Source organism: Anabrus simplex, chromosome 14 (assembly GCF_040414725.1).
Source record: "Anabrus simplex isolate iqAnaSimp1 chromosome 14, ASM4041472v1, whole genome shotgun sequence".
Classification (NCBI taxonomy): domain Eukaryota; kingdom Metazoa; phylum Arthropoda; class Insecta; order Orthoptera; family Tettigoniidae; genus Anabrus; species Anabrus simplex.
In genome coordinates, this window is record NC_090278.1 from 51,029,193 (window position 1) to 51,049,140 (window position 19,948).

The window sequence follows — 19,948 nt, forward strand, 5'->3', positions numbered from 1 at the left end:
TGCTCTCAATCCTTATAAATTACATTCACAAGTACAACTTATTACAGTCGCTTAGCCCGCCTTAATTCATCAGCTGATGGGCTTGGCGCGTTTTCTACAGTACGGCTTGTATATTTCAAAGGCAGTGCTTGGATCTAATTCTTTCTGAAGGGAGGGTATTTTGGTGCAAAATCGGTACTTTGACGATCCTCGATGGGTAATTTCATTAACACAGATTGGCAACACTGGTCGTCATAACAAAAACAAATATAATACTTGACATGTACATGGAAACCTGTGTTTTGAAAGTAAGACAGTCATTTTCCGATCTATAAATTTAAACCAAAAAGGATACTTAACGCTCTGTTGTGGTTAAGCTCAAGTAATGTTTATAAAATGCATTTCCAAGGACCTAGGCAGGTACGGTACGTCACGAATTTGGTAGACATACAGTCTCGACATATTTTACATTTTGTTAGGTGTGTTGAAACTTTAGAAAATATTCATGTAATCAATGATACAATTAAATTACAGACATGTGATATGCAGATCACAGTACAGAATTAATATTTACAAATTTTCACGGTTCCTATTACTAATCTACACATATTTGTCAACTGCTGAAGCAGAACTACTATCTTGTGTAAGTTTCAAAAAACTCCCTGCTACTAAACGGTAATCATAATTATTTGCTACCATTAACCCTGAATTAATTAGTTATAAGCTGCACTGATTTCTTTAATCAGTCCTTTCGTTACTTATCAGTGAAAAGGCTTTCACAGTGAGCATTTGTGCTTGGGATTTTTAACCCTAAACTACTTGGCTACTATGATCAGGGACCAAGGGTGTGAAACTCTGACAGACCTTTGGTACCAATCTGCTGCTAGATTCAGGTAGTTCTTGTCATTCTTGTTAGATCACGCTGGAGGTCACTGATAGACTTGACAGACATGTATATAGTTGTAAACAAGTTGCCGGTGGCACTTCTGTACCGGACAGGCACAATTAGGGACGATAAAAATGGTGTGCAACGATATCTTAAGTAGTAGAAAGGAGAAATCCTGTTATACTTGCCAGGGATCTGCCAGCCTCCCCCTGGAAATATTTGTACTATTATATAGAAGAACTAAAACTGAGACTGTAAATCAGCTGTATGCGACCAAATGCTTTGTTCCTCTTTACTGACCCCCTGTGGGTGGGGGCGGTAGAATAACACCCACGGTATGCCCTGTCTGTCATCAGAGGTGACTAAAAGGGGCCCCCAGGGGCTCTGAACTTTGGAGCGTGGGTTGGCGACTGCGGGTGAGTCCTAGCATTGCTTTGACTAACTTGTGCCAGGCTACTCACTTGCATCTATCGTATCTGACCTCCCTTGGTCAACTCTTGGTTTTTTTCCAACCCTGACGGTATTAGAGTATTCGAGGCCTCGGGAGTCTTTCATGTTCATGCCCTTCGTGGCCCTTCTCTTTTTTTGGCCAATACCTTCATTTTTCAAAGTGTCGGATCCCTTCTATTTTTTCTCTCTGATTAGTGTTATATAGAGGATGATTGCCTAGTTGTACTTCCTCTTTAAAATGATAATTACCACCACCAACTCTTCGCTGGCCAAGTTTCGTATTGTCTCCGATAGATCCTGCAACGTGTGCAGAACAAGGCAGCCATATTCAGTATAAATAAGAGAACCGCCAATTTGAAAATTGTCATACCGTGTGCTGGAAGTGTGTTCTATCCACGGCGTAATAATGTTGAGTATTGACGAGGTGAAATTCACCAACTTTTCAATAACTTGACGTATGAGGTATTTGCTGTGGAGTCTCTCCGTTCACAAACACAGTTGAGAGGAAGTGGAAGAATGTTGGGTGAATCTCTGCCCGTATCAGGATGAAAAATGGAGCATTTCCTTGGGTATTTAACAGAACATTTATTCAAATACTCCCACTCCCGCAGACAAGTGATCCACCAATTTTTTTCTCGCAGCGAGTGAACCACACTGTATCGCCTTAGTCAAGGTAAGTCATTAATTCAGTTGTTGACCACTGTCTTACACAGAATGTGCTATTGTCACCTGCCTCTTGTAAGAGGCAACTGAAAGGGGGCTCAGGGACTCATCTTGGGAGCATAGGCTGGCAGCTACAGTTTCTCCACCGAGCAAATGGCCATGCGGTTAGAGTCACGCAGCTGTGAGCTTGCATCCGAGAGATATTGGGTTCGAACCACTGAAGGGGGTTTTCCATGGCTCCCCGTTTTCACACAAAGCAAATGCTGGGGCTGTACCTTAATTAAGGCCACGGCCGCTTCCTTCCTACTCCTAGACCATTCCAATCTCTATAAGACTTATCTGTGTCGGTGCGACTTAAAGCAAGTTTTAAAAGAAGTTCTCCAGCTGAATCTGGTTTTGATTCCAATTACTTGTGCCAATCTCCTTGCTTTATTTTTCCTACCTGACCTCCCTTGGCAGGAGTGACACTATGAAGCTCCCCCCACCCCCTGTTGCAATAATTGAAAATTGGTCTCCTCTTTCCCTGATAAGGAATGTTGCAAGTTTATTTCGTAGTACAAGGTTGTATATTATTACAATGAACAGCCACAGCAATACTGATAATATTAATAATATATGATATAATTATTAAGTTACACAATTTAGTTTTGAAATCCGAAGGAATTAAAATGATACACTTATATGGTGCAAACAAACCCAGAGAGAGAGACAGACACACACACACACACACACACAAAAGAAATGCATATTCCAATTATAGTAAACAAAACACGCTCACCGTCACACTATTAAGAAATAATCTTGTTCCTAGGGTCAAACAATTTACAACTTAACCGTCCATCGTAGGCCTAGTTAGCTACACTGACTGCCGAGAATTATAAACAGACTGGAAACTTCAGTATATAGAGTTAAGATAAGGAGGATGTCTTTATTATCGCACCTTTGCTGACCACTGGGTTCTCAGAACTGGCTAATTACTTCAAAAGCCTTGTTGATTGTTGTGAGAGGCATCAAGGGATGGTTATTATTGGAACAGGTTGGGAAACCCACATTCTTTCACAAATAACTATCATACTCCCTATTGACGAAAGAAGCTCTGCAGTACGACGGCCAAAGTTTGGAATAATTCTCTGTAATACAAATAATACTTTGTTATGTGCTGTAGCTTTATCATTACGTAAAATCACTCTTCAGCTACTGAATTAAGAAACAGTCATGGGCCTCTCACAAGCCATGGGCCCCGCCCCGCAGGGTCTGAGGGGTCTTTATTGCTGCCACTATTCCTTGTTGAATTATTTTCTTCTGGTGCTGATTGTATAAGGTTTGCAAGGCCTAGAGAATTTTATTTTCACACCCTTTTGCCCAATACTTTCATTTTTTGAAAGGTTGGAACTTTACTTCTTCTAGTTTTTTCTTTTTTAGAATTTTCTTTACGTCACGCTGGCACAGATAGATCTTACAGCGACAGTGGGATAGGAAAGACCTAGGAGTGGGAAAGAAGCGACCTGCAGCCTTAATTAAGGTACAGCTCCAGCATTTGCCTGGAGTGAACATGGAAAACCATGCCAAACCGGGCTGTCGACAGTGGAATTCGAACCCACTATCTCCTGAATCAAGCCAATAGCAACATGACCCAAACCGCGCAGCAACTTCTCTGATTAGTGTTAAGAGAAGATGGTTGTCTTGTTGAACTTCCTCTGAAAAGTCACATGAGCAGTTAGGATCGCATAGCTGTGAGCTTCTGTTCGGGAGATAGTGGGGTCAAATCACACCGTCAGCAACCCTGAAGATGGTTTTTCAATTGTTACCCGTTAATTAAGTCCAGGGCCGCTTCCTTCCCAATTCTACCCCTACGCCAGCAAAAACCTTTAATGTAAATCAAGCAGAAAAATTGTTCAACCTAATCAGTATTTTTTATTTTTGATATTTGGAAAATTTAATTTACAAGTAGTATGCGTTTCGTTTAGGTTGAGCTACACTTTTGCTTTAGGTAGAAGTTCATAAAAGTACAGAGACATATTATTTCATGTGAATCTTAAAACAATCAAGAACATATTTTTAAAAATATTAGGTTAAACCTTTGAAAACGTGGGAGAGGACGAGGTGGGGGTAGGGGTAAGAACTTAGCTATATCTATTTTGGTTCAAACTTATGGCTAGTAAACATTTCTAAACACATGTTATAATGGATGACTAGAAAATGTCTTAGTTCTTTTTATATTCTTATAACGTGGAACATAGAAATGTGAACCATCTTCTTATAGCACCATGTTTGAACTGGAAATTCCAAGTTTTGCCTTGTATGTTGAAGCTAATGATATTTGTGGTGTTAATCCAAGGTTCATAAGTCTTTTATGAATTTTTACCTAAACCAAAAGTGTAGCTGATGTTTAGTTAATATAAACGAAGCATATACCTCTTGTAAATTAACCGTGCAAGTTGGCCATGCGGTTAGGGGCGCACAGCTGTGAGTTTATTATTATTTATAAGCTTCATGTCCGTATTGATTGGTATCACTATATAGAAATAATATGAATCACCACCTTATCAATACACTATTTTATTTACTACCAAACTGGTAAATAGGGTCAATACTGGTTTCGACCCCTATGGGGTCATCCTCAGTTGACACATATAAATATCTATAAAAACATCACATATAATAGTTAAAGTTTAAAATTGATGGGTCATTAGTATACTGGTAAGTACATATGCATGTATTATGGAATTTATAAAATTGTTCTATTAGAGCTATTATGTAGATTTTCTGTTTCTTTGTAAACAGTATCAAAAGTATTGTATTGGATGTGGTTCATCCATTTGACAAAATGCTAGTGGATTGAATATGTACATTTGCTGAGAGGTACATGCTATTCTATTTTACAATTTTTGTTTTACATAATATGGGGTAAAATTATTACATTTGCACATATATGGTGATATTAGGTACAATGTAGGGTGTTAAAGATGTACTATTTGAATTTTCAGTATCCTGATTAAGTTTGTTCTATTAGAGCTATTATGTAGATTTTCTGTTTCTTTGTAAACAGTATCAAAAGTATTGTATTGGATGTGGTTCATCCATTTGACAAAATGCTAATGGATTGGATATGTACATTTGCTGAAAGGTACATGCTATTCTATTTTTGTTTTACATAATATGGGGTAAAATTATTACATTTGCACATATATGGTGATATTAGGTACAATGTAGGGTGTTAAATATGTACTATTGAATTTTCAGTATCCTGATTACATTTCATGTAGTGGTTGTAAAGTTTACTGATTCACTTGTTTAGTTCAGTTAAATGCATAATGACCTTGTTGGTTTGAATTCTTAAAATTAAAATGTTGGTATGTAATACCTAGTTAACATGAATCCTTAATATTAATATATAAGTTTGTAGCATCTCTTATTCTCATTTTCAGTCTTAAAATAGAATTGTGTCTTGACACTTTATTTTGTTAGACATATAAAAGTCTTGCTAAGATAAAACTTTGGGGCTAAAACCGGTATGAAATACTTATTTAAAATACATTAGATAATGGTATTGATATGTGGTGCTATGTGCATCTTCAAGAAATCTAAATGAAATATAAATATAAATTGGTGACAGTACTGTAGGTTGTTGTATTGTAGGTCTATTAAAATATATGTTTACTTGAATAGGATCGATCACATGCTGTACGCGTTACGAGTGAAATTGCATAATATATTATAGTAATAACTGGCAATTATGTAGGATACTGCTGTTGTAGTTGGAAATCTTGAATATCATTGAGAAAATGTTCTCATCTTGTCGCGTGTCGAATACAGGTTGAGTAGGTCACCATTAAGAGATGAAGTGCATATTGGATGTCGTATATCTAAATTAGGTTGTACGTTGGTTGTATCGTGGAGACGTGTTGTAAATTAATATATCTGTAAGTAGAAATAATAAGTGTGTGAGATAATGTATCGAAAGAATGTAGTGGCTTTAGCCAACGTAAGTAATACGATATATACTCACACACTTATTATTTCTACTTACAGATATATTAATTTACAACACGTCTCCACGATACAACCAACGTACAACCTAATTTAGATATACGACATCCAATATGCACTTCATCTCTTAATGGTGACCTACTCAACCTGTATTCGACACGCGACAAGATGAGAACATTTTCTCAATGATATTCAAGATTTCCAACTACAACAGCAGTATCCTACATAATTGCCAGTTATTACTATAATATATTATGCAATTTCACTCGTAACGCGTACAGCATGTGATCGATCCTATTCAAGTAAACATATATTTTAATAGACCTACAATACAACAACCTACAGTACTGTCACCAATTTATATTTATATTTCATTTAGATTTTTTGAAGATGCACATAGCACCACATATCAATACCATTATCTAATGTATTTTAAATAAGTATTTCATACCGGTTTTAGCCCCAAAGTTTTATCTTAGCAAGACTTTTATATGTCTAACAAAATAAAGTGTCAAGACACAATTCTATTTTAAGACTGAAAACGAGAATAAGAGATGCTACAAACTTATATATTAATATTAAGGATTCATGTTAACTAGGTATTACATACCAACATTTTAATTTTAAGAATTCAAACCAACAAGGTCATTATGCATTTAACTGAACTAAACAAGTGAATCAGTAAACTTTACAACCACTACATGAAATGTAATCAGGATACTGAAAATTCAATAGTACATATTTAACACCCTACATTGTACCTAATATCACCATATATGTGCAAATGTAATAATTTTACCCCATATTATGTAAAACAAAAATTGTAAAATAGAATAGCATGTACCTCTCAGCAAATGTACATATTCAATCCACTAGCATTTTGTCAAATGGATGAACCACATCCAATACAATACTTTTGATACTGTTTACAAAGAAACAGAAAATCTACATAATAGCTCTAATAGAACAATTTTATAAATTCCATAATACATGCATATGTACTTACCAGTATACTAATGACCCATCAATTTTAAACTTTAACTATTATATGTGATGTTTTTATAGATATTTATATGTGTCAACTGAGGATGACCCCATAGGGGTCGAAACCGGTATTGACCCTATTTACCAGTTTGGTAGTAAATAAAATAGTGTATTGATAAGGTGGTGATTCATATTATTTCTATACAGCTGTGAGTTTGCAACCAGGAGATAGTGGGTTCGAACCCCACTATCAGCAGCCCTGAAAATGGTTTTCCGTGGTTTCTCATTTTCACACCAGGCAAATGCTGGGGCTGTACCTTAATTAAGGCCCCGGCCGCTTCCTTCCCACTCCTACGCCTTTCCTGTCCCATCGTCGCCATAAGACCTATCTGTGTTGGTGCAACGTAAAGCAAATAGAAAAAAAAACACTTGTAAATTAAATGTGCCAATGGCAAAATAAAAAGTATTGATTAGGTGGAACAATTTCTCTACTTGATTTATTGATTACTTTATCAATACAGACCATGAAATGGATGGTTTGCAACCTGTAATGTATTAGTGCAACGTTACAGCAATAGAAAAAATCAATCAGCACCACCTTTTCTCGCAGTGAACTCAAGTATGATCTTCCTAATATCTTTATCCCATCTGCTGGGTGGTCTTCTTCTTGGTCCCTAGGACTTCATTCCAGTACTATATTTGTCCACCCTCATAGTGCAATGATTTGCGCTATTAGCTGCTGTACGCGAGGGCCCCAAGTTCGATTCCCGGTACTGCCAAAAATTTAGGATTGGCAGGAGGATTGATGTGTGGTGAAATAGGTACACACAGCTCACCTCCATTCAGGGTGTGTCTGAAAAGGGCTGCACCCCTTCAGGATGGGGACACAAATTTACTTTTTTAGTAGCACTTTGAAGTGTTCTCACCATTCAAGAGTTTTTCTGCTTTAGCAACCTTCAGACCCTTCCAAAAATATTAACGTATAAATTTTTTCTTTATCAGATGTTAGCTGCATCTCAGATACTTTTTATCATGAGTCTTAAAGAGACAGCTCCGAGCATGATGAAGAAATGACTGACTTAAGGAGTTACCTTCCTCTCCCGTGCGGACTTTCGGGAAAGATCAGTGGATTACTTGCTCGAGACTGACAGTGATGGAGCCTAATGGTTCTCAGGAAATGGTAAGTAGGCTGTTGATTTTATTAAAGGTATATATGAACTTCCAGCAGAGTGGCTGAAAAGGAGAGGGATACCAGTGCCCTTTCAGAACTTTTGAGGAAAATGACTTTGTTTTTTCTATTATTCAAAATTCTGAACTAGGTACGGATACAATTTGCCTTTATGTATTGTTCTTTTACTCATCATCATCATCATCAGTTCTCCTCTCCAGCAAGCCAAGTACAAATGTTTATGAGCCTCTTCCTGTTCAGCCTGACTGCCCATTGCTGGTGTTCTAACATCTGCTGCCAATTTATGTTACATTTTGCAAGGTCTTGGAGAATTTGTTTTTAAAACCTAGAAACAATGTTAGGTTTTGGTCCACCCAATCAATACACGTTCGTAAATTGTACTAAATTTGTTTTTGTTTGTTTTCCCCAATCATCACAAAATCACCTGAGCCTATTACCAACAGCAATGCTTTCACAGTTTGCTCTTGTGGTCCTGTTTGGAACCATGCTTCTCATATGACCATACTATCGTAATCTGCTAATTGTAAGGTTTCCAATAGACTCCTGTTCAATTCAAGCAGTTTGAGGATATTCTCATTCCTCATTTTTTGTCTCTCCATGTTTTTCAGAGACAAGAACGGAGGAACTTCATTTCGGTGACCTTTTCGTGGATCGAGTCGATAAATTTGACTATAATAGGTGCTATTTGTTCCCGTATTAACTTGTATAATCTCATAAAAACTATTACAAAAAGGATGCTGAAAAGATCCACCTTGCCAATACACTTTATGATAATCAGTCTTATTTATTAATTAAAATGCACGTGTTTCAAGGAAAACAAATATTCACTTCTTCAGCGATGACTTAATATAAACTTTTTGTCACCTTTCATCAAAATTGAAATTTTTTATGAACAAATTTTTTGTCAATTTTTATATTATTTTCAGTTTTACATCATATGTTTTTCCATTTTATTACATTCATTGTTTTAATATGTGGCTGAAGAAGGCCTAAATGTTGGCCAAAAGATGTAGCAAAGTTTTTAATCGTGACCTTTTCATTATCGTATGCAGTTACCAGCTATTGGCGAAGAGTGCTTGAAACATAAAGCTCTCCATATCCTCTTGTCATCCCACCATTCTCCCTCTTCACTTTTGCCCAGCCCTCGCCTATTCTCTGTACACACTCCTCCACTCCCTTTTTTTTTTTTTCACCTGTCTCTTGGTCTTCCTCTGGGTCGTTTCCCTGTTATCTCCATTTAATGTATCTTCCTGGGTACCCTTTCTTCTGTCATTCTCTTCATATGTCTGTGTCCTGTTCTGTAGTGGCTCTTCTTTTACAATACCTCTAACCTTCTCATGTCTCATCTTATCCATTCTTGTCACTCCTATCCTTTTTCTCAGAAATTTCATTTGCCTGTATCCTAGTTATGGCTCTCTGCCTCATTACCCAAGTTTCTGCTGCATATGTCAGAATAGGGACATAGTACCTCCTGTATATCACTCTTTTGCTTCTCCGAGGAACATCCTTGCGCCCAACCAAACTTCTGACACTTTTGAGGAATGCTCCTGCTTGTCTTCCACGCTCAATTATTTCCTTATCATTTCTTCCACTTTCTTCTTTGATACTACTTCCCATGTACTTGAAACTCTCTACCTTCCTAAGCTGTTCCCCTCCAAGCATTATCCCTCTCATAGATCTCTCATTCTTTCTAGTTGTGATCACTATCTTTCTCTTTTTTTGGCATTAAATTTAATTCCATATTATTCCACTGCATCTTCCCGTGCATCTAACTGTTCCCGTCTATCCTCTTCCTTTTCTCCCCAAACTAACAAGTCATCTGCAAACATCATCACTTTCATTTTTCCTTCCCCAATTTTCCTTCTTACTTTTATCGTTACCTCGTCTATTGCTGCAACAAAGAGCAAAGGTGACAGAGCACTTCCTTGTTTTAATCCATTTTTTTGCTCAAATCAGTCTGTTCTCTCTCGTCCTACTTTCACACAGTTAACATCTTACACACTCTTTCTATTTTCTGTTGTCTGCTTCTCAACACCTTTCTTCTGTAAGGCTTCCCATACCTTGTTTCTGCACACACGATCGTATTATTTTAATATATATATTGAATTGTATTGACTAAGGTGGATTTTTTAAACTTCTGCTTTTTAAGGGAATTTTATGCAAGAATGATGATGTCTGATGATAACTGGGGATCGCAACAATTGTAGATAAACTACAGGGTCGTAGACTTAGATGGTATGTACACATTGTTCGCAGCAAAGAGAACTCTGTTGCGAGGGCAGCCATGTGTTTGGAGTCTGAAGACCAGCGACTGTGTGGTCAACCAAAAAAAATACTGGTGAATGAATCACGTCAAGAAGGGCATGTGAACACCAACCCAGAAGATGCCCTGGATCGGTCTAAATGGAGGCAGATGTACCGACAAGCGGACCCTGCTACTGTACGAGAAAAAAGCTAGGAAGATGATGAGGCTGCGTGTCAGCAGCAGGCTTCAATCTCTTCCTGCCTTATCACCTTATCTACTAAAGAGGGAAGACCCCCCCCCCAGTGTGTTCTTGTGGTGCCGACTTCACCGTGGCCCACATCCTCACAGAGTGCGCCGATCTCTCTGGCCTAAGACAGAGCCTCGGCCTGCAGGAGACACTTGAATTCATACTAGCCTATGACGCGGCTACTGCTGATCTCGTCATCCGCTTTATGTGTGACAGTGGATCAATCAAGGACACGTAAATTTCAAGTGTTCCGTTACTCAGGGATCTTACATTCCCTTTTGATTCATTAGTGATTTTTTCAGCTTGATACAATAATTTTTATTTTGTTTTGTAATTCACTTCAAAATTTCTTCGTTGAATAAATAATTCATTTTTTATTTTAAATTTCTTTTCCAGTTAATTTGTTCTGAGAGGATGATTTCATAGTTGTACTTCCTCTTAAAACAAAAATCACCACCACCACCACCACCACCACCACTTACCTTGAGCATCAGCTAGAAAGACCTTCACCAGGCCTCTCCAGAGGCCACATATCAATCAATTATCTGTTATCACAGTGGTGGAGCACAGCCACGGTCCCAGCCTGACTGCCTTCTAATGTTGTTATTGACTAATGTGTGATGTAACTCTGTTTAGTTTCATTTTTAATTTCAGTCTAACATGATTTCTCCTTTCATTTTCTATAGGATACAATTGCACCAACCCAGATGTGTGCGACGGATGATGCATACGTGAAGGACGAGGCCGTGGAGATGGCAGAAAATGTTGTGGTAGTAAAGGAGGAGTTTCCTCAAGAACAAGAGAATGGAGAGTTTGAGACAACCACCACAGGACCAGAAGGTGGAGAGGCAGCCACCACGAGGCCAGAAGGTGGAGAGCTTGAAGCAGCCACCACTGCAGCAGAAGGTGGAGAAGCAGGCACCAGAGGACGAGAAGGTGGACAAGCAGGTGGTATTTTGGACAACTTGGTGAGAGAAGACAAGGAAACAGGAGGTGAAGCACCAGACAGTGTGGAGGGAGACAGACCACCAAAAACGGAGGTACTAGATAGTGCAGAGAATGGCCAAAACAAAGAGGACCACTCTGATGAACCTTTACTGGTCCGACGACCTCGCAGGAAACAGTTCAGTTTTATCCCTTATCAAATATATCAGACAATTAAATCACGGAAAAAGAAGCCAAGCCAGCGGAGACGAAAACCAAGACCTCGGAGAACAACGTTTCATCCAATACTGCCATATCCAGAGACACCACTGCAGTTTCATCCAGGCATACCAATGGGTCAGACACAACTATTGTTACCAAGTGGAGTGCAGATAAAGCAAGAGCCAGGGGAAGAGACACAGCCAGAACCTCTTCCTGTCGTCCAGCCATTTTCTTTATTTTATCATGAGGAGACAGCACCTCAAAGACAAATAGAAAGCAGAAAGGTAAAGTATTACCTCATCATTAAAAATAATTTATTTAATGCGCACAGTGTGTAAAAAATTAAATTACATCAATCCTCATTACAGAATTTTACGAGTGATTCCAGTCATTGTTTGCAACTTGACACATCTTGCCTGGTACAGTGTGTGCCACATCTCGAGCAGACACAGTTCGGACCTAGTTTATGATAATACTGTATGTTACATCATTTATAATGAAATCTATGAACAGAGAACCTTATTAATAGGTGCCGCAGTTCATATCCACCTTGAACTCACACGTGATTTATCATAGCAGCAGTGGAGGAAACATCTTCCCAGATTTCAGCTTTCTTAGACTTTAGGTCTTGAATCAGATGTGCATACGATGTTGTGGCTGGGAGTAACAACTGTGTTCTTAGCTACTCGACATAAAATTCTTTCCGGGATAACTTCAACACAAGCGGGAAGGGGAATATTTGGAGAGGCATAGTGCACGTTTCAAGTAGTTTGCCTTCAACTTCTTGATCATTTCTAGTTGCATTACACTCAAATGTTCCTAAATGTTTTCCAAGCCATATGTTGCCATAGGGCTAATTTTTAGGTAAAATAGTGTTATAGGTAAAATGTAAATGTAAAAGTCTACATTTTTTTTACAAGTAGCTTTACGTCACACCGACACAGATAAGTCTATGGCAACAAATGGGATAGGAAAGGCCTATGAGTGGGAAGGAAGCAGCCATAGCTGTGATTAAGGTACAGCCCCATTGGGAAACCATGCCATCTTTAGGGCTGCTGACAGTAAGATTCGAACCCACTATCTCTTGGATGCAAGTTCACAGCTGCGCACTCCTAACCGCATGGCCAACTCGTCCGGTAAGAGAATGCTCTCTGTACATCTATGGATGTGACAGAACGGTACTTGAATTCAGGAGCGAGTGTAGGTGTTGAACATTCTGGTAGATCCACATTATTAGTGCCAGCCAAATATTTGTTTATAGCTATCATGATGTCGTAGCCCACATCTCGTTGACGGATGTCACAATATTTTGTTTGCAGACAGAGTCCAAGGTTTCCAAGGATACCCTCCATTTCATGCTTTATGTTCTCCATAATGTCCAGCGCATTACCAAGACACGACCCTCATGTTTGTCGTTTCTTGATTGATTCTAGCCGGTATGATTTGGAAGTGTCATGATAAGTGCCAGTTCCCTTTGAACCGCTTCATTGCCGAAAAAAGTTCACAGCATTAATTACTTTACATTTTCTTGAAGACTGCTTGTAAAACACATTGTTGCTGTTGTTGTTGTTTGAGTAATCAATCCACAGACTGATTTGATGCGGCTCTCCATGCCACCCTATCCTAGGGTTGCCACTTTTTTATGTAAGAAATAAGGGACATTGCATAAATACTAGAAAATCAAACTTTAGGTACCAATTTCAGTTAGATTATAATTAGTTTCACTTTACAAAAGAAAATATTTATAAAATCCTCCTATCTATACAAGTCAAGTCATCTGTTAGATGAAGCAAAGTCCATAATTAGTTTCATTAACAGAATAAGATAATTATTGAAATTCATAAAAGAAACTAACTTCCACGTTTTTCACATTACATGCAGTACAGTACATCTGACATCTTAACACGAATGTCTTCGATGAGCTTTAATAGAATCATAATTTACGTAGATTTAGTCTCAGACAGCATGAACAATCATGTTAGAAATTGGAATGGAAAACCTATGGAAGTATGCGGCGGAAGGCGAGGTAAATAACCCAGCATGCTCAGCCTTACCAGCAAATGGCGAGACATCACAAGATTTTTTTTTCTTTCCAAGGATCCAAAGAGAACAAAATAATGGAACTTCTTTGAACTTCGATGGCGCTCAAATCACATACGGATTTTAAAATATTTAGAGACACAAAAGGCAAATGCTCGCTTTTACAGGACAACAGTTCATAATACGGGACACAAAATTTTCACCTCAAATGCGGGACGGCCCGTACAATACGGGACAGGTGGCAACCCTGCCCTATCCTGTGCTAACCTTTTCATTTCTCCGTAACTACTGCATCCTACACCTGCTCTAATCTGCTTGTCATACTCATACCTTGGTGTACCCCTACCTTTCTTACCCCCTACACTTCCCTTAAAAACCAACTGAACAAGTCCTGGGTGTCTTAAGATGTGTCCTGTCATTCTATCTCTTCTTCCAGTCAAATTTAGCCAATTGACTTCCTCTCACGAATTCGTTTCAGTATCTCTTCATTCGTGATTCGATCTATCCATCTCACCTTCAGCATTATTGTGTAACACCACATTTCAAATGCTTCTAATCTCTTCCTTTCTGAATTAATTATAGTCCATGTTTTACTTCCATACAATGCCACGCTCCATGTGAAAGTCTTCAAAAACATATTTCTAATTCCTATATCAATGTTCGATGTGAGCAAATTTATTTTCTTAACACGTTCAGTACCTGCTTCTGAGCGGGACACTTGAATGCCTGGACCGGCCATTTTCATGCCCGGCCCTCGAGACGTGCATCACTTAATACAATTTACATTTACTCCTAAACTATAAGTGTTAGAAAATGATACTTTGTGCTTACCTGTAGTAAGTATTTAAGGTGTGATAGGTTTCAAAATACGTCTAATTTTATACAGCCTACCTATATTTTCGGCATAACGATTACTGTCACCGAAGTGAAGAAATGAATATGAAAGAAGCGTATTCGGAACATTGTTTTAGAAAATATCGTAGTATGAATAACAGGATCTTCGGTCCAGTACATTTTTATATCAGGATTTTGGACTAATCGGTTTCCACGATTGCATGATCGAATTCTTTGTGAAAGGCCGGGGCGCCGCACTTATCACTTGACTCGCGTATAGATTGGTCTGCTCACACATACTGATAAAATTCGTCATTCATGAAAATACTCACGTAACTCAAAATATCCTGCTTATTTTCTATTTGTACGTTTATAGCTGAATTCTCTGTAAATGGTGGAACGGGTGGACAATAACTAGAATGATATGTATCAGGCACTTCACTTTTCTCTATAGGCCTATCGGATTCGGGAATCGCAATTTCCTCACCATTCTCACTTTCACTATCTGAGTCTATTTCAGGAATAAGTTCATCACCAGAATAATCATTGTGAACAATATCTATTTAATCTTCCGTAAGATACTTTGTATTATAAGCCATTATACTACACTCGGTAAGGACGACACGCACTGCATTGGAATCTCAAGTACCGAATTGACGCGCGAGGAAGTTATGAGATTTTCCAGCTAAAACTGCTGAGATAAACATCAGCCCACTCAACACGAGGGTTATCTCAACAAGGTCAACCGACTTCCTGCTACAACCAGTAACGCTGACTAAGGTGTAAGAATGCATAGATGACGAATATAAACAGCATTGCTTCGCGCGGAACATTAAACGTCTTACGCCGTCCACGGCCCGCAGCAGAGGAGCAAGCTTGAACGTCTTACGCCATCCACGGTCCGCAATGAGTTAAGAAAGGCCTTCTTTGCTTGTGCTAGTCTGCATTTTATGTCCTCCTTACTTCTGCCATCATTAGTTATGTTACTACTCAAGTAACAGTATTCATCTACTTCATTTAAGACTTCATTTAATAATCTAATATTACCTGCATCACCTGACTTTGTTCGACCACACTCCATCAATTTCTCCAGATCCTCTGTAGATTCAGATAAAATAACAATATCATCGGCAAATCTCAGGGTTTTGATTTTCTGTCCTTGGATTGTGATTCCCTTTCCAAATTCCTCTTTGCTTTCCTTTACTCCCTGTTCTATATAAGCACTGAAAAGTAGGGGGAGGACAAACTGCAGCCTTGCCTTGCTCCTTTCAGGATTGCTGCTTCGTTTTCAAAGCTCTCGATTCTTATCACTGCAGACTGATTTTTACATAGATTGTAGACAATTCTTCGTTCTTGGTATCTGATCCCGATCACATTCAGAATCTCAAATAGCTTGATCCAATCAACATTATCGAATGCTTTTTCAGGTCTGTGAATGCCAGGTATGTGGGCTTGTCCTTAATTTGATTCTCTAAGATCAGACATAAAGTTACAATTGCTTGACGTGCTCCTACATTCCTTCTGAAGCCAAACTGATCTTCTCCCAACTCAGTTTCGACCTGTCTTTCCATTCTTCTCTAAATAATATGTGTTAAAATTTTGCAAGCGTGAGATACTGAACTAATTGTGCAGTAATCTTCACACTTGTCAATACTGGCTTTCTTGGGAATAGGTAGACTATAATAACATTCTGCCAAAAATCGGATGGCACTTCTCCTGTTTCATACATCTTACACACTAAATGGAATAACCTTGCTATGCTGGTTTCTCTTAAGGAAGTCAGTAATTCAGAGGGAATGCCATCAATTCCAGGTGCCTTGTTCCTATTTAGGTTCTCAAAGCTCTGTCGAATTCTGACCTCAAAATTGGCCTTCCCATTTCATCATCATCAACAGACTATTCTTGTTCCAAAACCAGAGCATACAGACTTTTAGCGAGGTGTCTCTGTGGTTAGTTCTGCAACCAAATATATGTCTAGATCTACTCCGTGGATCCAAAGTGATAGCTGCAGTCGCTTAAGTGCGGCCAGTATCCAGTATTCGGGAGATAGTAGGTTCGAACCCCACTGTCGGCAGCCCTGAAAATGGTTTTCCGTGGTTTCCCATTTTCACACCAGGCAAATGCTGGGGCTGTACCTTAATTAAGGCCACGGCCGCTTCCTTCCCACTCCTAGCCCTTCCCTGTCCCATCGTCGCCATAAGACCTATCTGAGTCGGTGCGACGTAAAGCAACTAGCAAAAAAAAATTATCCAAAGTGAACACGGATTCCTCCGTTTATAGGAGGTATTTCCAGGACCTTGGTCACCAGTATCCAGCAGCAGGACATATCTTCACGGATGGTTCTAAAATCGGAGAAAATTATGGTTGCCCTTTCGTCACCAATAATATGAACATGAAGATCTCACTTCCTAGTGTATGTAGCGTGTATACTGCAGAGCTTTACACCATCTTAGAAGTTCTGCAGTTTGCACTGGTGGCGAAAGAAACCATTTTCTTACATGTACCGACTCATTAAGCTCTCTGCAGTCTATTGAAACCTATTTCCTGCAACACCCACTGGTGTAACAGATTCATGACCTTCTAGCCAGGTTAAGTGATGCTGGCACCAGGATCATTTTCACGTGGCTTCCAAGCCACGTTGGGATTGCAGGAAATGAACTTGTGGATAAAGCTGCAAGAAACGTCGACTTTCTTTCTGCCGGTTCAGTCAATGATAAGATGCAGCGCTCGTGTAATACAGTGTTAGCTGACGACGATATTTTAGAAGAATCGTATGCCGATGATCGTTCAAATGGATATAGTGATTGTGAATTAGTGGAAACTGAATGTGAGAGTGATAATGGAAGTGATATTCAAGCTCCTACACACTGTAATTTACATAGTGTGCTCATTTATTCAAGTGACTCTGATGACGACAACGATGAAAACATTGATGATGTATTAGGAATTAATGCTGAAGGTGGTTTTATAAAGACAGATCCATCAACTTTAAAGTTAAAATCTTGACTAGTTTAATATTTATGTACATTTTTATAATCATGTGCACTCTAGTATGCTTAGTAGAAAAATGTCCGGTCCATAGGGTATATGACAAGCTCAAGCATTCGGTCAGCTATGTGTTAAAAATCTCTGTTGAGATGGACTAGCAAAATCTTGGTTTACTGGTGGTATAAACCAAACATAAAAGGATAGATTGAGTCTCCAAGCAGAACTGCACTAGGGAAAGGCCTCCAACCATTAGTAATCTCATTGTTCAAGTCACTTAGCCTTAGAGCCTTAGCATCGCTGACACTACCAGGCCAGCCATGCTGAGTAGCTCAGGTGGTTGAGGTGCTGGCCTCCTGACCCCAACTTGCCAGGTTCAATCCTGGCTCAGTCTGGTGGTATTTGAAGGTGCTGAAATATATCAGCCTCATGTTGGTAGATTTACTGGCACGTAAAAGAACTCCTACGGGACTAAGTTCCGGCACCTCGGCATCTTCAAAAATCATAAAAGTAGTTAGTGGGATGTAAAGCAAAATAACATTATTACTACTACCAGGCTAATTCACACAAACATAGTAGAATTCTAAATTTGGTCCACATACAACTTGTGACAACAAAGTTCGGTGAATGAAGTCAGAACGGTCGATCCAATAACACTGTTTAAAGTTAAAATCTTGACTAGTTTAATATTTATGTACATTTTTATAATCATGTGCACTCTAGTATGCTTAGTAGAAAAATGTCCGGTCCATAGGGTATATGACAAGCTCAAGCATTCGGTCAGCTATGTGTTAAAAATCTCTGTTGAGATGGACTAGCAAAATCTTGGTTTACTGGTGGTATAAACCAAACATAAAAGGATAGATTGAGTCTCCAAGCAGAACTGCACTAGGGAAAGGCCTCCAACCATTAGTAATCTCATTGTTCAAGTCACTTAGCCTTAGAGCCTTAGCATCGCTGACACTACCAGGCCAGCCATGCTGAGTAGCTCAGGTGGTTGAGGTGCTGGCCTCCTGACCCCAACTTGCCAGGTTCAATCCTGGCTCAGTCTGGTGGTATTTGAAGGTGCTGAAATATATCAGCCTCATGTTGGTAGATTTACTGGCACGTAAAAGAACTCCTACGGGACTAAGTTCCGGCACCTCGGCATCTTCAAAAATCATAAAAGTAGTTAGTGGGATGTAAAGCAAAATAACATTATTACTACTACCAGGCTAATTCACACAAACATAGTAGAATTCTAAATTTGGTCCACATACAACTTGTGACAACAAAGTTCGGTGAATGAAGTCAGAACGGTCGATCCAATAACACTGGCGACACGCAACGCTGCACCTGCTGCCAACGATGTTCAGTTGAGCATTGTGCGTGTGCCGTGTAAGACCTGTTTGACACAGTGCGTGTTTAGTGCGTTGGTTCTGAACTGTGAACAGGAAAAAGAACGACCAGAAGATCAATGCACAGTTTTGTTTCAAGCTTGGCAAGACACCGAAAGAAATACATGCGATGCTGGTACGTGTTTGTGAAGATCAAGCACTGTCCTTGAAGTGTGTGTACGAGTAGTTCGCCCATTTTCGAGGAGGCCAGGAAAGTGTTTCTGACAGCCCCCGTGCGCATGATAACAGATGAACTGCAGATTAACGATATTCCTGACATCCAACGAAACGTGACGAGACTTTTGAACACCATCCCAAAGGAAGCCTTCTTGCAAAGTTTCCAGGACATTTATCGCCGATCTCAGCAGTGCATGGTTATGGGAGGGGACTATTTCGAAGGACAGTAAGGTCACTGTCGTGCATTGTTCATCTATGTTGATAGTATAGGACAATTCACCAAACTTTATTGTCACAGGTTGTATGAGCATTACGTTCAAGAAATCTTTCCTATATCGATCAGCAAATGCTTGTTCATATACAGTTGGTGCATCAATTTTGAGCGTTCCATTAACATGTTGACAGCCAGGACACATAGCAAGAAATGTCCTGGTGGCCAAAGCATTTTTTCTACTATGCATGTAGTAAATAAGCAGTAAAGCAAATTTCGAAGTGATATTTCACTTAAGTGTTCAATGTACGTACGAAATACAATAAAAATTCTCAGCACCCCGAGGTACCACCGTGGCCCCACAGAAAAGTTCACTGCATGATTTTGCCTAGCGGTACACATTGTAGATAACAGAGCGTGCCACGATTTGTTTACTAGCGCTTAGGACTACAATCGCAAGGCACTCATTCTTTTATAGTAAGGTGTGTCTGAAATACTTGCGAGATATTTCTAAGTTATTTTACCAGTGAATGGAGAGGTTAGTTA

The 19,948-nt window shown here is 39.1% G+C and overlaps 1 protein-coding gene across 3 annotated transcripts in view; it reads left to right on the forward strand.

The window, feature by feature from the left end:
* Positions 1–267: 267 nt before the first annotated feature.
* The window catches only part of LOC136885219 (uncharacterized), a 50,074-nt gene continuing 30,393 nt past the window's right edge, over positions 268–19,948 (forward strand). The window contains exons 1-4 of one of the 3 annotated variants that reach the window (XM_068230319.1): positions 268–399; positions 7,955–8,132; positions 11,320–11,503; positions 11,540–12,063. In XM_068230319.1, the coding sequence (XP_068086420.1) occupies positions 8,106–8,132; positions 11,320–11,503; positions 11,540–12,063 (735 nt within the window). In that variant the 5' untranslated portion in view covers positions 268–399; positions 7,955–8,105. Of the gene's footprint in view, positions 400–7,954; positions 8,133–11,319; positions 12,064–19,948 lie in introns of all 3 variants that reach the window. The other 2 variants (XM_068230318.1, XM_067157660.2) reach the window with 2 other exon arrangements.